Here is a 20,261-nt window from a genome sequence, read left to right on the forward strand (position 1 = left end):
CAGGGCGCCTCCTTCCTCTTCTCGACCTTCTTTGACTTCACTGGGTGTGTAGTCTTGGCGGCTTGTCCTGCTCTGAGTGATGCTTCTGCAACGTGTTGCATTCGACCCATTGTCTTTTCGTTGCAATAAAGGACATGCCTCTTCTCGATAACCTTCGCCTCTTTCCGCTTCCCGCCCACTGACCCCGGCCTGCATGCTGGCCGTCGTCAGGCCCTAGCCCAGCATCAAAACGCATTTACTGCCGATACTATCACGTACATGCTTCTCATTTCTCTTCTGTCGGTTCCATAGCTTCTGCCATCGTGACGCAGTTCGTAACCACTCATGTAACTTGGACGTTGCTCTTACTCTAATCAACTTGTGGGCGTCGTTCGGAGATTGCGGCCATCTAGCATGCCTCTCAGCAACCCTTCGCCTTTGTCGCCTCTATCGCATCTGCATGGATCGATGGAAGACATTCGGGACATTCAGGCAATTCGCACGTGTCGCTTTCCCGATGACTTACGTGGCAACCTCTGTAGCGCTCACTCAAAACTTTTCCCTGCCATGGTGCGGTGGCTGGAAACGCACCAGCTTGTCCGCGAGACTGGCATTCAGGTCAGGTATCAGTGATCAACTTGGCCAGTCATGGCAATGGGCGGACGCTATTACATTCAAAGCCTCTGATGAAAATTTCGCACACCTTCAACAGATATTGAAAACTGCTTTCAACACACCTAAGCTCACCACCTCGCTGACTCGCACGTAGAGATACATAGAGCATAATGAATTCATCACACAGGGCCGACTGTTCCTATACCGTTTTCGCTCTGGCCGATCCGGTCCGAATATCCCCAACCCATCCGCCAGTGTGGAATATCTTCTAGCTTGCGTCACAGGCATCCCCTCTCCACACTACCCCAAATCCTCTCATCTATGGGGGCTGGCGTCGCTGATCCATGCGGCTCACGTCGACCACTTGGGTCTTGTTCGCCTGACGAAAGAAAGAGTACTTCTAACGCCTTAATTCGACCTTTAATAAGTATTCTTCTTTTTCTCTAGGTTGCCTGGGACCCCATCAAAAGGAACAAGTGAACCCTGTCAAAAAAATAAGAGCAATTGTTTTCTTGCTTTTTCCTAACGACAGGTTTTTATTTTTTCCTATACCGCTTCTCTCTAGTAGTGTAGTTTCTTTCTGTAGTACTTTCAACGTATTCAGTTGCTTTCTAGCACCTACATAAAATTCTGCTGCTCCTACAAGTGTTGGTCAAGAAAAAATGTAGGAAGTCTGTTTTAACCACAGAAACTTTAAAGTTGCGATTTTCGACTAGGACCGAACGTAACAAACGCGCACGTTTTTTTCCAAAACTGGCAAACAGGAAAAAAACACCATTACCGTTTTGGAATAACACCACTATCGGTATGCTTTGTTTTCGAAGTTTCTGTTTGAAATAGTCCTCTGGTTTCATCTAGAACGAAGCGCAAGGTGCGCTCTGCATGAGACTATAGTCGAGGTCGGTTATTTCGTGCCGCCCGATTCAAACGATAGTCACCTTGTGGAATACTCACGCTCTAAAAAGTACGTACAGAAACGACAGATGTTTTTTTGTTCTTCTTGCCTGTGCTTTGTCGCGACATTCCTACAGGTTACTATTATTTCAGCAAGGCTCGTAGAACAATCGTCTCCTTTTGACTATTAGCTAAGTACTAGATCCACACTTATTAAGGAGTCACCAGGAAAGTCAGTCAAGTAAGCCCACCTTCTCACTGTCAGCCTTCCGTAGGTAAACATTGCGCTATGTGTAGGACTGAGAAAGATCTCCAGGGGCTCTCCGAGAAGAAAATGAATGATACTTATATGCGCGTTATGGGTTTCAGAGAAAACTCTTACACAAGGTCAGGATTACAGTTATCATATGAAAGCGGGCCAATATTAGTATCACGCTAGAGAAGCATAGCCCTCAGTGGGCCCAGGGTTGCCAATGAGCATCTGATATTGGCTGTAGCACTCATTACACATCCAATGATGGCCCTGATTGTCAGTCGCCTTCACAGTATTGGCCGTGCCCTCATAAAATCCTGGCAATCATGGATCAGGTCCGCCAGAGATCCCCTACTATTATTTATTGTTGGTGTAAGAATGAGAGTTGGAGTTTGATGCCCCAGCAGCTAGCGCTGTCGAAGCGCTGATGCCTAGCGGTGCTGAGCGGCACCGCTGGGGCAAGGACTGTGGCCGTCCGAGCTAACTGTGCGAGTTTCCACATTACACTTGGTGGAGGTGCTGCTTGTTCTCCCCGTGGACCTACGCCACGATGCCCAGGCTACCAGGCTCTACCACGACGTTCGACACCTCGGTCCAACCTGCCCAGCCTGTCATCTGTTCTGGTGCCGCCCGTCAGCGCGACCCGACGATCTTCAGCGGAACTGACGACACTGACGTAGAAGATTGGCTCGCCTCCTACGAACGCGTGAGCGCATACAACAAATGGGATGACGTCGTTAAGCTCACGAACGTCATCTTCTACTTGACCGACGTCGCCAACTTATGGTTCCGCAACCACGAGGCGGATTTTACTACCTGGGTGGCTCTAAAAACCAGCCTGACTGACGTATCGGCCGCCCCGCTGTACGAACACTTCGTGCTGAACAACGGTTGCACAGTCGTGCCCAGCAGAACGGCGAGAACTTCACAAGTTATATCGAGGACGTCGTTGATTTGTGTAAGCGGCTCAATCCATCTATGAGCGAGGCTGACAAAATCCGACACATTCTGAAAGGGATTGAGGACGTTGCGTTTCAAATGTTGGTGTCTAAAGATCCCCAAACCGTCTCCGACGTCGTGTCTTTGTGCCAGAGCTACGACGAGCTCCGCAAACAGCGACATGTCACACGCCGTACCACTTGCTCGGACGCCACCATTTCGAGCTTGGCAGCAGGCAGTCCTGCCCACGATCAGGCGACACTCCTTCAGCAGATCAAGCAGTTTGTGCGGGAGGAGGTGGCTCGTCAATTATCGCTGGTTACCTCCCCACCCGCCCCAACACCATCGCTGTCGCCTTCAATTCAGCGTGTCATCCAGGAGCAGGTAGCTGAGGTCCTGCCACCCACTAATCCACCCCCTCTGGTCACTGCACCGCTGACATATGCGGAAGCAGTCATCCGGCCACAACCTCAGCCGGTTGTTCCCACTTATGCGCCACCTGTCAACGTGTACCCTCAGCAGCAGCTCGCCCCTGCGCTGCCACGCACTCACCATCCTTTGCCTCGCACCGGTCCCCGCCCTATCAATCCGTGGCGCACCCCAGATAACCGCCCGATATGCTACGCCTGTGGTCACGCTGGTCATGTGGCCCGCTGGTGCCGCACGCGCGGATCCGGTCCTTACGACTACGGGCGCTCGCCAACGTACGACGCTCCATTGCCCTCCGTTCCTGTCTCTTCTCCTCTGCCGCCTCCGAATCCCTCTCCGCCTCGCTCCGACTCCTACAACCGAAGCCATCGGTCACCGTCTCCTCGACGCCGTTCGCTCTCTCCTATGCGCCGCCGGTCCCCACCACTTCACGCGGAAAACTAGGCGCCGCAGTTCCGAAGGCAAGAACTGCGCCGTCAACGACCGTCTCAAGCCCTATCGCCACTCCTATGAACGTTATTGAAGTGATCGTTGAAGGTCTTCCTGTTGACGCGCTTATTGACGCTGGTGCTGCCGTGTCCATCATTAGTCGCAACTTGTGCCGCAAATTAAAAAAAGTGATGACGCCGCTTTCTGACCTTTCGCTTCGCACCGCCAGCGCTGACCCCATTCGCCCTCTCGCAGCGTGCACTGCCCACCTCGTCATTCAAGGTCTCTCCTACACCATTGAGTTCTTCGTTCTCGCCCGCTCCTCTCATGACATCATCCTCAGGTGGGACTTTCTGTCCGCGCATCGCGCCATCATTGACTGTGCACGTGCTCAAATTGATTTGTCGTCGCTGTGTGATGCTCTTGTGGACGCCTCCCCTGTTACCGCCGCGCCAATTCTCGCCGCTGCCGACGTCGACGTGCCAGCTTTCTCTTCTGTTCTCGTGCCGCTGACTTGTGCTGCCCTCTCTGGCGCTACTGTTCTTTATTCACCCTCTCCTCTTTGTGCGCACCGCAAGTCTGTTTTGCTCCCTCATGCCGTGCTCACCCTTTCTGGTGGTTGTGGCGCTCTGTATATGTCGCGAGCCCGTTGCCTTTCCCCACCACTTTACTTCGGGGAGAATCGCTCGGCACGGTTGTTGTCATCGATCTCGACGACCCTTCTCCTGTTCTTGATGACCCAGACGCCAAAGACATCAACGCCCTCACCCCTCCCGCCGACGTCGCCGCCCCGTCCTCCCCGGATATGTTTTCCCATTCTGTCGATGCCGCTCTACCACGTCACCAACCCGCCCAGCTCATCGCTTTGCTGCAGCGCTTCCGCGCATCCTTCGACTCTCCTCAAGCACCGTTGGGTCGTGCAACAGCGGTTCGCCACCATATCGACACTGGCACCCATGGGCCCTTGCGCCAACGCCCCTAACGCGTATCCTCCGCCGAGCGCCGCATCATTGATGAACAGGTTTACGACATGCTATACCGCGGCGTGATCCAGCCCTCTCACAGCCCGTGGGCTTCTCCCGTCGTGCTCGTCAAGAAAAAGGATGGCTCAATTCGATTCTCCGTCGACCACCGCCGGCTAAATAAAATTACTCGGAAGGACGTCTACCGCCTGCCTTCTATAGATGACGCGCTGGATTGCCTGCAGGGAGCGGAGTACTTTTCTTCGTTGGATCTGCGCTCCGGGTACTGGCAGGTGCCGATGGCCGACGTCGATCGCTCGAAAACAGCTTTCATCACGCCTGATGGGCTGTATGAATTTAATGTGATGCCCTGCGGTCTGTGCAACGCGCCTGCCACTTTTGAGCGTATGATGGACAACATCCTCCGTGGGCTTAAATGGCAGACATGTCTCTGCTACTTGGACGATGTTGTCATCTTCTCCCAGAATTTTCCGTCTTATCTTCTTCGCCTGGAGAGTGTTCTTCGCTGTCTCAGTGACGCTGGCCTGCAGCTGAACTTGAAAAAGTGTCGCTTCGGCGCTCGCCAGCTGACTATCTTAGGCCACGTCGTGTCCAAGGATGGTGTACTCCCGGACCCTGCCAAGCTCCGTGCAGTTGCTAATTTTCCGAAGCCGACATCCCTGAAAGAACTCAGAAGCTTTCTTGGCCTTTGCTCCTACTTTCGCCGGTTCGTCAAGAATTTTGCTGCCGTTATCGCCCCGCTGACGCAACTTCTCGCTGGTAGCCACGACTTGTCGGCTTGGTCCCCTGCATGTGACGAAGCTTTTGCAACGCTGCGCCAGCTCCTCACCTCTCCCCCGCTCTTGCGCCATTTCGACCCTTCCGCGCCTACAGAACTGCACACAGACGCCAGCGGCATTGGTCTCGGTGCCGTTCGAGCTCAGCGGAAACCTGGTTTAAATGAGTACGTCGTTGCTTACGCCAGCCGTGCGCTCACAAAACGGAGACAAATTATTCCGTCACAGAAAAAGAATGTTTGGCGATTATTTGGGCGATCACAAAATTTCGTCCTTACTTATGTGGGTGCCCGTTCGATGTTATTAAAGACCACCATGCCCTTTGTTGGCTGTCATCACTCAAAGATGCATCTGGCCGCCTGGCTCGTTGGGCTCTGCGTTTACAAGATTACGGCATTCGGGTCATTTATCGTTCCGGTCGTAAACACTCCGACGCCGACGCTCTCTCGCGCTCCCCTGTGACCTCTGAGCCTGACCCGCCATCTATTTCCGGCCTCACCCCTCTTGACACTGTTGACATGGCTTCTCAGCAGCGCAAGGATCCTTGGATTACTTCTCTTCTCGATTTCTTAGACAACCGATCAGCCCGCCTCCCTTCTCGAGCGCTCCGTCGTCAAGCTCATCACTTTGTCGTGCGTGACCAGCTGCTGTACCGTCGGAACTACCTCCCCGATGGTCGCAAATGGCTGCTCGTGATCCCCAGGCATCTCCGCTCCGCCATTTGTGCCAGTTAACACGACGACCCGCAATGTGCTCATGCCGGTGTGCTGAAAACTTTTACCCGCCTGCGCCTTCGGTGTTATTGGCGGGGTATGTACCGTTTTGTCCGCCAGTACATACGCTCTTGTCTGGAATGTCAGTGGCGCAAGAACCCACCACCGCACTCACCTGCTCCTCTGCAACCGTTACCGTGTACGGCCCGGCCATTCGGCCGTGTTGGAATCGATCTTTATGGCCCTCTTCCCATCACTGCCGCCGGGCACCGCTGGATCATCGTCGCCATTGATGATCTCACGCGCTATGCGGAAACTGCCCCGTTGCCAGCTGCGACGGCCTCTGACGTAGCTGGTTTCATACTACAGAATATCATTATTCGTCACGGTGCGCCTCAGGAATTGCTCAGCGATCGGGGTCGCGTCTTCTTGTCCGGCGTAGTGGAAGCCCTTCTTCGGGAGTATCATATCGTTCATCGCACGACGTCTTCGTACCATCGGCAGACGAACGGCATGACCGAATGTTTTAACCGGACCCTCGGCGACATGATGGCCAAGTACGTTTCTACCGATCACTCCGACTGGTACCGCGTTCTACCTTTCGTTACATACGCTTACAACTCTGCAACGCAAGCCACTACTGGTTTTTCCCCGTATTTTCTTCTCTACGGACGCGCGCCTTCCTCCATCATGGACACCATACTCCCTTACCGCCCCGATTTGTCCGACTTTACAACCGTCTCTCAAGCCGCTGCGCATGCCGAAGAATGCCGTCAACTCGCCCGTTCCTTTACTTCTCACGATCAGCACCGTCAGAAAAGCGCCCGCGCCGCTTCTTCCGGTCTGCCGCCGTCCTATCTTCCTGAATCCTTGGTTTGGGTGTGGGTGCCCTCCTCCAGCTCCGGACAATCTACAATACTGCTGAGCAAATACCAGGGCCCCTATCGCGTTATTCAGCAGACATCGCCAGCTAATTATCTGGTCGAGCACATCCCGCCTTCGTCTGATCATCGCCGCCGCGGTCGTGAAATTGTGCACTTAGACCGCCTGAAGCCCTACTACGACCCAGCCATCGTCTCGGGCCCTTAGGCCGCCAGGACGGCGCCTCTTCACCCCGGGGGTATTGTAAGAAAGAGAGTTGGAGTTTGATGCCCCAGCAGCTAGCGCCGACGAAGGCGAGGAAGAAGATAGGCGAAGCCGACGAAGTTCAGGTTTTGCGCTTGCGAACGCTGGCCTGCTGAGCGGCACCGCTGGGACAAGGACTGTGGCCGTCCGCGCTAACTGTGCGAGTTTCCACATTACATTGGCTCTTAAGGGCCGTGTTGGCTACAGTTCCCCACTTTTTTTGCCAGAATTGACTACGCCTTTCTGGACAGCTGGATATATTGGCCTTGGTTTGTCACCACTCATCCAGTGTTAAAAGTGTACTGGCAAACGTTTGTCAATTTTGTGCCGTCTGGTAAAGTGGCATGCCAACCTTCCATACTGCTAAAAATGAGGGAGAAAATTTATTTTATTGCTACAAACACCATCTTGGCAGTTTGTAATATTGCGAACTCATAAAAACTGACCTGCGCTCTCTCTAATAGGTGCAAAGCCTGTATAGCCCTGAAACAATAATTTGCATGCAATAGGTTCCCAAACAAAATGCTTTATGTTGATCCTTGAGGTCAAAACACATGTTCCTGGAGCGTATTATAGTATACAAGCAGTATTAGAGAAGTAACGCGGTGCTACAACGCTACTAAAACTACTGCAATTCTATCATAATAACGTGCTACATGGACTTTTGAATTGCATTTGAATAAAATGGTATTCGACCCTTCCAGTTGGCCAACGGAGCTTTGAAACAATTTCTAAACGCATTCAGAAGCAATCCAAACGCATTCACCCGATCGCTATAGAGTAATGGCGTGCCGGCTGTCAAGTTTTGTTTTTGTTTGTTCGCTGATTTAGCGGGGGACAACGACGTAACGGTGACTTCAGTGGTCAACGAACTAGAGGCATATTTCGTCGCAGAGGAACCGGTCTTTCGCATATCACTGACGATAACACCATCCAGACGACCGACCATAAATGCATGCAATCCTATCGTTAATACCGCGCAACTAGAAGCGGCTCCTGCTAACCACTAACGTTTCTTCTGAAACGTCCCCCCTCAGTTAGGAATTATCGAATGCGCGCTGGCGCTACTCAGCGTGTAATTATAGATGGTTCAGCCAAGCCGCTAATCAACAAAATATATTCTTTGTTTAAGAAGTGCTCATACAGAGCTCACGCCGTTGCCTTTGTGCAATTTCTGGGCATAATAATCGAGAAATTTTGTCATACAACTTTGCATTTCAAGACGTCTTTGCACGCTCTGCTCGCGCGAATATGAGAAAACAAGCTTCAATGTGCTTCCTTCGAATAAAATTGAAAGAAGTTTTATTTCTGTCATTTCACTGCCACACACCGCAGCTGAAGTGTGTGTAATTGAGAGCCTGAATCCACCGTAATAGATTAGTGAGACTGTATTAAGTGTTTGGTTTTTTCAGGTAAGGAAATGGCACAGTAACTGTCTCACATCTCAGTGGACGCCCGAATCGCGCCATAAGGGAAGAAAGGGAGGTGAGAGTGAACGAAGAAAGAGGGCAAGAGGCTCTGCAGAGCAGGGCCTCGTAATAATTTCGAGCACCTGGGATATTCAACCTGCGCTGACATCACACAGCACATGAGCGGCTTTGCGTTTCGCCGTCACTGAAGCGCAAACCGCCAGCATCGAGTATTTTCACTGAACCGACTTTGTGCACAGTTTTAGCAACATCCAAAAACTGAGCAGTGACCTCGTCATTTAATTTTACTTTGCGCACGTGCGAACTTTTAACCAGCTTCATAAACATACGCAACTACGCTCTGAGAGATTCCTACACTTCCTTACGTCGCTTTTCCCGTGTTGTCTGATTTGCTATTTTCTTCCTTTCCAGCCAAATGTTATGTTCTAAATCCATGTTTTTTGTTCACTTTATTGAGCTCTTTCTAAATCTGCACTGGGGGCTGTAGCTCTTACTTGAGTCTTAGCTTATTTAGGAGCTTTTTTTTGCTTTTAATTATCACCTTTATGAAGAAAACAATCGGAAGTGTTATGAGTCGCGATTGATTATGGTTTTGTTCGTTTTTGATTCTTCGTTGTGTGAAACTTCCATACCAAGCCACAGTCAGTGTACAGGAAAATTTCCGCGACGAGGTGCACACGTTCTCCTGTGCATTCACAGGCTCAAAGTTGAGAAGGATTAGGTAATCATCGATGTAGCAGAAAATCTGCGTAGTACTGACATTATTGCTAAGAGCTCAGAGCTATGTTAGTTGGTTGCTCTTGACACAATGAAACAAGGCACAAAACTATTTTCCATTGCCAAAAGTCAGACAAATGACAGGCTTCGACAGACATATAATGCGTGGAACTCCAAGAAACGGAATTCGTTGCGGCAATGTTACCATAATGGTACGGAATGTTACCATGTAATGTTACGTGAAAGTGGATGACCTGAAAGTTGCTAATGACCTCTTTTTCGCTTGTGAGATAACTTTTTTAGAAATGTTTCGCAACGCGATGCTACCAGTTTCATAACGTTTTTGCAATAAGAAGGTAACATTTACACAATACTAAATTTTGCTTGATAATTACTTTTCAGGTATATACAGCTTTAACGTTCGTACAGCATTAGCACCATGTTACGGGTGGTGATAGCGGCCATAACGGTTGGCAATTCGGAGTACCGTACAAACCGCCGCTCCTGAATGACTGTGATTCAGCAATAACACCAAAATTAATTGCATCGCCTTCCTAACGGCAGGGAAGCGGAGAGAAGGCGCATGAACGGATTTATTGCAAGTGCTATAACTGCCACTTTAAGTGCCCGAACATTATTTTCCGATAATCATTCGCAGGACAATTTTCACGGGATCCTTGCTTCTTCTTGCTGTCTACGCTGTTGAACTAGCTATGGTCTTTGCTCTGGTACTGTGGTTTCGAGGCTGCGACCCCAAGCTAGCCGGTGACATCGTTAGCCGCGATCAGGCAAGTTTTTCTCTAAAGTTTTCATTACAGTGGGAAAAAAGACTTATATAGCTGGATGACGTTTTCATTAGTGATTTTGTTCCGCTGCTTGACTACTACAGCAGAGGTTGCGCAGCCCTGTCGGATCAAGGGCGAGTTTCCCACCGGATGCTAAGTATTCCACTTCCTTTCGACAGATTCTGCCCTTTTATGTCAAAAAGTACCTAAAGGAATTCCCGGGGTTCACTGGTCTCTTCCTGTCTGCGGTAGTAACCGCTGCAACCAGGTGAGCGCTGACATAAATTTATTAAAGAACTCTCATGTAATAAGAGGACAAATATGAGGACAAAAATGAGGCTACGAGGGACGTCGTAGTGAAAACTACCGGAAATTTCGACCACCTGGAGTTTTTCAAGTGCAGTGACATCGCAGAGTATGCAGGCCTCTAGCATTTCGCCTGCATCGAAATGCCACCGCTGCGGCCGGGATCGATGCAGCGTCTGTCCAGTCAACAGCCGAGTGGCATAAGCAATGAGTCACTAGAGAAGCATTTCATACGCGAAGCATATTGGCTATCAATATTTGCTTTCCACTATCTAAATTTTTGAAGTTGGAACATCCTTCAACAAGTACGCCAGATCGACATGAATCAGGGGCATATATCCAGATTCCTCAAACTGTTAGTCAGAACCTGTATTTAATATCGGTAAAAAAAGAAATCGCAATTTTAAAACATGATACGACATTCATGGTTCAGCAGAGAGAGAGAGAAAAAATTTCTTATTGCTTATGTAAAAGTCGTCGGTGCGTGGGCCCCCTTTTCAGTGCTCCTCTGAAGATTGCCAGCCGCTCTGCTCTGTCTGCTAGGTAGGCCTGGGTGGCATGGTCATTGCTGGCGAGCATCTTCTCACATGTTGGTTTGGGTGTGGGGTCTGGGACTATTGTTTGTCTGTCGCAGGTCCATGTTGTATGAGCTGGGTGGCTTTATCGCCGCTCCACTGACGTTTCTATTTTTTTAAATTGGATGGGTGCACATTAATCAGTATGTGCCGGTTGGTGTACGTGCTTGTTTGTATTATTTTTCATGTGGTTTCCGTGGTCGTGTCCAGGCTTCTTTCTGAGGGTGGGTGGGTTCGCCTGCACCCTCTGTAATTACTTGTTATTTCAGGGTAAGTCATGTTAAAGGTGGTAGGGTCTTCCACATGCTGGGCTTTGACCTCCTAGGGGGAGAGCGCTCGAGTGGCCTTGTCCGCGTGCAGATTGCTTGTGATCTCTTCATTGCCTGTTGTGGGTATAGAATGCGCGCCCTGTAAATGCTTTGGGCAGTCTTTTACGATTTTCTGTGCTTGTCAGCAGATGTTTACACTAAAGTAGTTCCAATATGCTCTTGTAGAGTCGGTACAAATTTGGTGCCAGTTTTGGTTTTATGGCTCGCTCTGACTGACATGGCGATTTCCACTTCCTCTTACTCCCGGGTTGTGCTTTTCGTGATTGTTAGTGAGTCCCTTATTTTACTGCTCCTGTTCTAAATACATTTCTAAACATATTTATGGTGGCGCCTGCGAATCTTCGAAGATTCACAGATGCGTCTGTGAATCTTCCTGCGGGATCCATGAATTTATGTGTGGGTACTGTGTTGTGTAGCTTCCTACAGTTGTCATTTGTTTCTTCCTCGTCGTTGGCTTCATCTTTGTGGGTTGTTCAGAATGCCAGCGTGCTGGGCAATTTTTGTCTGCGTTTAGTGGATCTAAATCTGCTCCATTTCGGGTTCAGAACTGCTTCTGTGATTATCTGTGAGGTGTAACTTACCATAAGGGCTATGATATTTTTTGTTGGTGTGCTGTTCGGCAGTCTGAGTGCACTTTTTAGACCGACCTAATAATGGTATGTATTTTTCCCTCCTTTGCCTTGTTGACTTTGTGACAGAGCAATGCGTATGCAATTTTTCTGATAATCAGACTCTCCACAAGTGTAGGGATTTTTTTGCCTTTATACCCGCCATTGTGTTACTGATTCTGTCAGTCATGCTCGCAACCTTGTCCAGAGTTATTAACAAGGTTAATGGCGTCTCCGCATCATTTTTTGAATTGATTACACATTCCTAGGATTCTAACTATTGGCTTTTCCGGAATTATGTTTTTTTATTTTTTTATTCATTCAAGGTACCTACAGCGCCTTGAGAGGCATTATTGTAAGGGGGGGGGCGGTTAAGTACATTAACAGTAGAATTCAATACAGCACAAGTTTCAATTTCACAATTTTGAATGGTCATTTTTGCCTGTCAGCTTTCCCATACCTCGCCTTTCTTTTGTCCGCTAATCTTAATGATCTCCGACTTTTCTGCTGAGGACTCCATGCCACACTTCTGGACGTTCTCGTTTGTACTATCTGCTGCCTTTTGTAGGTGATCTTTTTTGGCCAGTGATCCCCGAGTACACCATACGCTGATGTAATCTGCGTACATCGTTACTAGGATTTCATCCAGCTACCGAAGCCCTTTGCAAGATTGGGAATATCTATATTGAATAGTGTGGGCGAATCACTAATCCATGTAGAGTGCAAATGTTTTGGGGCCTTCAAGGTGTTTGCCGTTTACTCATTGAGGTTGATTTGAGCCGACGCTCCTACCCTACGCAGGTGTTAATGCAACTTTTTTCGATTAAAATGTTTGCTCACCAGGTGGAGTTTCGAATCCCTCTTGTCAATAGAGAAACTAAATGTGAGGGACAAATCACGTGGGAATCCCGTAACAGGCAAACAACCATTGACTACTGTCTAATGTCGCAGGGCATCTATAGCAAGCTCGCAATAATGGAAATAGACGAAGAGGGGAAGGACAGCCTAGGAAGTGATCATAAACGTATTAGTCTACAGTTGGGAGCCCTAGTCAAAAGAGAAATGCAACGAAGTCCAAAAGACAACGCAAAATTAAATGATGAACAAATAGCGCTAATATCAGCCGATATAGAAGAAGTAATTGAGAAACGCTACATGGAAAATTGGGATTATAATCAGTTGGAGCTGCTCATCGCTCCAAAAATGAAACAATTGAAAGGAGTTAACCGCTGGAGAGGAAAGAGGAAGCCACGAAGCTGGTGGAATATGGAAATTAAGGAGGCCATCGAACAACGACGGGTGGCTTCAAGGGAACACAGAGAAGCAAAGAGGGCGCAGTTATCTGTGGAGGAAATAGGCAAAAAATGGGAATCTTATCGACAAAAAAAACAGCAAGTTCAGGTCCTAGTCCAGGCTAAAATAAAGCAGTCCTCTGATAAATGGCTGGCTGAAGTTCGCGAGGCAAATAAAGGGGGGCCAAGAAAATTCTGGAACCATATAAGCTGGTTGGGAAAAACAAATCAAAGAAAGCAGGAATAGATTATAGATGCTGAGGGAAAATGTTTAGAGGGAGACGATGCTGTGGACTACTACGTCATTTATAGCGGCGTCTTTTAGCAACGCCAATGGGGTAATCTCCCCAAGTGAGGCGGCAACACAGGACAGCACAAAAGAGAACAGCTTAGAAATGACTAGTCTTAACTGGGAAAAGGCGGAAGCGAATATTCCTAAAACCACATCCGCAGGGATAGACGAAATTCCAATTAAGCTGATTAATGAACTTGGCCCAAGAAGCAAGGAAGCGCTGATAAAAGCATTGGAGGCAGTCATAACAAATCAGCAAATTCCGCACAGTTGGAGACAGAGTAAAATGAATTTGATTTATAAAGGGAAAGGAGATAAGATGAACATAATATCCTTCCGTCCGATTACGATAACATCTGTTATGTACAGGCTGCCAATGCAGGCGGTGAAATTAAAAATGCAGTCATGGGTAGAAGGGAATAGGATACTCGGAGAACTTCAGAATGGGTTCAGAAGGGGTAGGCGGTTAGATGATAGCCTGTTCGTGCTTACCCAATGCATAGAAATAGCTAAGGCGGAAAATAGACCTCTGTTTTTAGCCTTTCTGGACATAAGCGGTGCATACGATAACGTGAACAGGGAACTTCTGTGAAGCATATTGAAAGATTTAGGTATTGGTGATGAGGTAATTGATTTTCTACAGGAAATCTACCGAGATATTGAAGTTGAAATTACATGGGAAGGGAAAAAAAGTACCACAACTGTGGGGATGCACAAAGGATTAAGGCAAGGTTGTCCTCTATCAGCGCTGCTGTTCATGCTTTACGTGATAAATATGGAAAGCAGGCTAGAAGAAAGTAATCTGGGTTATAATCTATCGTACAGATTAGGCGGAAATGTAGTTGAGCAGCGACTCCCGGGTTTAATGTATGCGGACGATATTGTACTGTTAGCAGATAGCCAGGAAGATTTACAAACTTTGGTTAATTGCTGTGGAGACGAAGGAGACGCTCTAGGATTCAGTTTTAGCGCAACTAAATCAGGTGTGATGATTTTTAAGATACAACTGATCAGGTGCTTACAATACAAGGCCACGAAATACCCAAAGTGGCCGAATACAAATACCTCGGGATATGGCTAAACGAAGGGCAGATATACACGGAAAAGCATGAACAGGCTCTTAGGGCAAAAGGACGAAGAGACGCCGGGATAATGAAACATAGGGCATTATGGGGGTACAATAAATATGAAGTACTAAGAGGTATTTGGAAAGGAATAATGGTGCCGGGACTTACTTTCGGCAATGCGGTTCTGTGCTTAAGGGCAGAAGTTCAGTCGATATTAGACGTAAATCAGAGAGCTGTTGGAAGATTAGCACTAGGTGCCCGCGGCAAAACCACAAACGAGGCAGTACAAGGGGATATGGGCTGGGCATCGTTCGAAGCACGGGAAGCTAAGAGTAAAATACTATATGAAGAACGCCTGAGGAAATTGGACGATAACAGATGGGCAGCTAAGGTATTTAAATATTTATACAGAAAGAACGTTGACTCACAGTGGCGGAAAAGAACTAGAAAACTAACCAGTAAATATGCCGGTCATGAGCACGGAGAAAGAAAGAGCATTAAACGACAGGTTAAAAACGCGGAAGTTAAAAATTGGATGAATTCAATGCAAAAGAAACATAGTGTAGAACTACATGGTCTGTTCTGAAAGTAGTAGGACTCATTTTTTTAAACAAAATTTATTCAACAGAATAGTACAAACGATTACAATTTTTCAAGGTAGACCCCTTCCGCACCTACACGCAGCTGCCAATGAGTTTTACAGTTTTGATACGCCTCCAGGAACGCCTGGACCGGAATGCTGTTTAGCTCCCTCGTCACGGCCTGTTGAACCACTTCTACCGATCCGTGATGTTTCCCCTCGAGCGCCGATTTTATTCTCGGGAGTAGAAAAAAGTGTGGCGGGGCCAAGTCGAGGCTGTGGGGGGGCTGAGGCAGCGTTGCCGCCTTGTGCTGGGCAAAAAATCGGGGTCCTCATTCACATGAGGAAGAAGATCCTACCGGTTGGCCTTTTCCTCATCTGACAACACTCCCGGCACCAGCTTCGCGCACGCTTTCCTCATGGATAAGTTTTCTGTGACGATCTCAAAAATTTGCGTTTGAGGAATGCTCAAGTCATCAGAAATCATTCTGATACTCATTCTACAATCACTGTTAAGTAAATGTTTCACTCGCTACACATTTTCGTTGGTCTTGCTGGTCGCAGGGCGTCTGGAGCGGTCGTCTTCCTCCACTCTTTCCTTACCTTCTCGGAAAAGCTTGTGACACTAAAAAACCCCCTGATATACCCATGGAAGCGTCCTCGTAGGCCTCCTTAATCATGTTGTGAGTCTGTTTGCCCGTTTTACGAAGATTTACTCAAGATTTGATAGCGTATCGCTGATCCAGTAAACGCTCGACGATTCTGCGTGACGAGACGTTTCGACAGGGGTTCACATTACAAGCGACCTCCTCTCTTCAACGGCCGAGAGCCGACTGCCGATTTTCCCCAGCATTCCCAATATCCCCCTTCAACGATCCTGCACGCGCAGACCGCCTCTCGTCCGCCCGTTCGCCCAGGAAAAAACCAGTCCTACTACTTTCAGAACAGACCCTGTATATCGATTCTGGAAAAGGCAGATGAGGAAAGAATTTTTCTATGATAACTCAAGAGGCAGTGCCCTACTGTTTGAAGCTAGATCAGGGTGTCTTAGAACGCGCATCTACAAAAAGAAATTTAACGAAGAAGATGACACATGTGCAGTGTGTGGTAGATCTGTGGAAACAATTGAACACCTCATAATCAAATGTGATGGTATCCATCCGGATGTCGATGCAGGCACAGTCACTCTTTCTGAGTCCCTAGGGTTTAAAGATAACAATGGTCATGTAAATAAATCTGCAGTGGAAGTCAGCAAAAAGCGATTGGAGGATTGGTGGCTGAAAAGCAGAGATGTGGCATAAGGTTAGAATTGTAAGAAACCGTAGGCAAAGGTGATGGAGAATCTTAATGAGAATTGCCAACACAGTAAACAAAAAAAAATAATAAAGAAAGAAAAGCTGAGCATGGTGGCAATTGCCACCAACCCGTTTCAAAGGGGGCGCTCCTATCCATCCATCCATCCATCCTACGTCTGGTTCCTGCTTTTAGTATTTAGCTGCGCAGCCAATTTGTGTTCTTTATTTCCTTGACCACAGGGCCGAAAAAACATCAATTAAGAAAAGTGTAAGCGTTTGAAGCGCCACGACAACACCGACTGTGGTGCCTAAGCGGGATTACGGGAACATGTTTCCCAATTCATGCACACCCCTCGGGATTGACTTAGAATATTTTGTCTAAGAAGGAGCAAGTGAACTAATTAGCCTTTAGGTTTCTTAACTGTGGAGCTTTTTCATTTTCAAACAGCCGCCGTGGCTCTGAGGTTATGGCATTCGGCTGCTCATGCGAAAGACACGGGTTCATTCCAGCGCTGCGGTCAAATTTCGATGGAGTCGAAATCTAAGGGACCCGTGTACTGTGCGAGGTCAGTTCACGTCAATGAACCCTAGGTGGTTGAGATTTCCGGAGTCCTTCACTACGGCGTCCCTCATAGCCTGAGTAGCTTTGGGACGTTAAACGCCCATAAACCCATAAACTCATTTCAAAGCCTTTCTCGTTCACATTTGCTCTCTGGAGTTGCGAGCACATGCGGAGAGTTGAAACAAGCCTAATTGTGGCGTTTTTGACAGCTCTATATCGTCGATTATAAACTCCCTCACTGCCGTATTCTACGTGGATATCTTAGAGCCTCGCTTCAAGAATATCGGCTCTCACGCAAAATGTGCAACGAAAGCAGTGGGTATGTGCACATGTCACTTCCTTTTCTGGCATATTGTTTCTACATGCTGGCAGTCTTCATATTAGCCGTGCATGCTTGCAGAAACAAACACCTTAAAAACACGTGGAAAGCTGGAAATGCATATGCTGTGTTCTTTTCTTAACTCTTTCTTCCCATCACAAATCTTTTCCTTAAGCCTTCCTCGTCGGCGGAATATTGACTACGTACAGCTGTCTCTGTGTCTACATGGGATCAATCGTAAGGGTGAGACAATTTTCATTATGCGACCTGCGATAGTAATCTCATGACTAGGAATAAAGTGGCTGAACATGATTTAGTTTTTCTACCTATACATATTCATAGTCGGAGTTAAGCAACGGCTAAAAACTGGCACTCTAACATAACGCATTAAAACTACTTTTGTGCCGAGTTGGTCTATATCGTTCCAGTAAAAAGTTTTAGCGGTCACAGACCACGGGGAAGACGATGTACACACAAACACAATGTGGTCTTGCGTCGTATTTCACGTGGTCTGTGTCAGCGCCATAACTTATTACAAGGTCATGTAACGCATGGTTTTCAGCACGACATGTGAGGCTGCGATCACAAAGCAAATGCGGCATGAACTAACCGTGGAAAGGCTTCTTTTGTGCCATCGGCACTTAAGTACATATGTGAAAGTAAAAATAAACAATATCCGTAAATGAAGTGAAAAAAAAACTGAAAAAGAGAATGTTGAAGAACTTGTTTGCAGAAAGAAGCAAGTGATTTGAAAAGTAGAGAAATTGGTTGATCGTTACTAGAGGAAAACGCGATGTCTAGGTTTTTAGCTTCCTCTATTTTCTCAATACGCCGTCATAAAAAAAACGAATATTTTGCTAGTGGGAGCCGTGAAATGTTCAGTGCAATTTCTTTTAAGGCTGAAATTCTGGACACCATATGTTTCAAAATTATGCAGCCAACCGACGAAGCATTTTGTGCTAAAGCGAGGATTTATTTAATGCATCCGGTTATTGCTCTCGTGTCATGAAAACTTTCAAAATATTTTCACCTTTCGTTCTGGCAAGAGACGTCTTCTAGGAGCAACCTATACTTTAGCTGAAACACGACATGGTGGTGCTTTTCAGGGGTTAAAGTAAATTCGATGGTATTAGTCCTTGCTCTCACGTTTAGAAATTCCGGGCTGGATAAGCTCCAAGCTAGAGTGAAGGTTGCTGAAATTGACATGAACAGCCCTAGAGAGAGAGAGAGATAACTTTTATTTTTCAGCTGAAGTCCGAGTCTTCTTATCTGCCCGTTTGGTGGGCGTTATTTATCGGCGGTGGCGGAGTAGGGCCACGTGTCCCTTGGATGTGTCGGATGGGGGCGGCGAGGAGGCTGGGCTGCAGAGAGGTTGGTGGAGCGGTGCCCACGTGAGGTGAAAGGGGGGAGGCAAGGTATGCGAGGAAGTTATGGTGGGAGAGTTAGTGGCGCGGGGGGCATAACCAATATGTATGAATGTTTGAGGGATGCTCTCCGCACACGAGACAGGCTGATTTGCCCCGTTTATGAAGGATATAGCGGGAATACAGTTCGCAGGGAAGGGAGTTAGTCTGTGCCTGTCGAATTAGAGTGTAGTCAGCAGGGCAAAGGAAATGGGAGGGTGACGGAAGGGTTCGTCGCATGTGCCGCAAATTGCGAAGGTGTTCGCGGCGGTCCTGTCGGTGTGTAGCGCGGTCTGCTTTGGGATTATAATGGGCTGGCCAGGCAGTCGGAGGTCCCGGTGGTATTTTTTCACGGGCCAGAGCATGAGCAAGCTCATTCTCCGGTATACCTTGATGACCAGGAATCCATTCAAGGCGGACATGGAGCGTAGGGTGGGCCGTTAGGTATTGCAGCAAAGTGTCTAGGATATGGGGAGGGAGTTTTTGAGATTCGAATGAGCGTATGGCAGCCTGAGAGTCTGCACGTATGGTGATGGTGGAGGAAAGGTGGTCGTGAAGCGTAATCGCCTCTGCTATGGCCAGAGTTTCTGCGTCGGTTGAGGAGGGCACTCCTGTGTGGAGATGTGTGGAGGTGCTTCGAGGGCCGACTACTGCAGTAACTACTTGATGCTCGAGGATATGGGCATCGGTATAGTACGTGTCGTGGCCCAGTGCGGGGAAATGGTTCGCCAGTGCTTCACGCCGCCCGCAATTTATCGTTGGAGACATGTGGCGTGGAATGGGTTTTACAGTAAGAAGCGGGAGGCTTTTCCACGGGGGAGCAGATGGTTGAAGCGGGGGTAGTTGGGAAATGGTGTGTCTGAAAAGGCTGACGAGATCTCTGCCTTGCTCGGAGGTAGAGAGACGGTGTATATGGGCTCGGTGGTGTGCTGCTGCACGTTCTTCGAGGGAGTGGAAAATGGCGGCGTCTGCGATCAGAGCATTTGCGGCGCAGATGGGAATTCCCATGGCTAATTGAGTGAAGCGGCGCAGAGAGGCTTCCAGTTTGCTTACTTGAGAGGATGTGAGGCGTTGATAGGGGTAGGCGTACATGACCCTCGAATAAACGAGTGCTTCTATAACTCGACGGAGTTCGTGTTCTCTGAGTCCATGCTTTTGACGAGATATACGGGACAGCATGTGGCGAATTTGGTTCAGTTGTTGCAGGAGTTGGCTGAGCCATACGTTGCACTTTCCATCTTGTTGAAAAGTGAAGCCAAGGATCTTGATGTGGCTCCGTCGGGGAATAGGGGTTTGCGCGAGAGAGAGTTGAATGAGTTCGCGGTAGGAAGAAGCGGTTTTTTTACGAGCGTTAGAAACCACGATGTATTCCGGCTTTTCGGCGGAACAACTCATACCTATGCGGCGTGCATGCTCCTGAACGACGTCGAGGCCTTGCTGCAAAGTGGATTCTAGTTGCCCGGCGTTTCCTGTGGTAGACCAGAGAGAAATATCATCCGCATATATAGCGTGGCGTAGGCCAGGAATTTCAGCGAGTTTTCGGGGCAGTTCTTTCATTGCCAAGTT

The 20,261-nt window shown here is 48.2% G+C and overlaps 1 protein-coding gene across 1 annotated transcript in view; it reads left to right on the plus strand.

Moving 5' to 3' along the window:
• The window catches only part of LOC149325293 (sodium-coupled monocarboxylate transporter 1-like), a 106,144-nt gene that overhangs the window by 63,961 nt on the left and 21,922 nt on the right, over positions 1-20,261 (plus strand). Inside the window, exons 7-10 of the mRNA XM_089564226.1 lie at positions 9,941-10,070; positions 10,247-10,335; positions 17,183-17,292; positions 17,468-17,535. Coding sequence (XP_089420352.1) covers positions 9,941-10,070; positions 10,247-10,335; positions 17,183-17,292; positions 17,468-17,535 — 397 coding nt within the window. The remainder of the gene's footprint in view (positions 1-9,940; positions 10,071-10,246; positions 10,336-17,182; positions 17,293-17,467; positions 17,536-20,261) is intronic.

This window comes from Amblyomma mixtum, chromosome 10 (assembly GCF_055824585.1).
Source record: "Amblyomma mixtum isolate Tamu chromosome 10, ASM5582458v1, whole genome shotgun sequence".
Lineage (NCBI taxonomy): Eukaryota > Metazoa > Arthropoda > Arachnida > Ixodida > Ixodidae > Amblyomma > Amblyomma mixtum.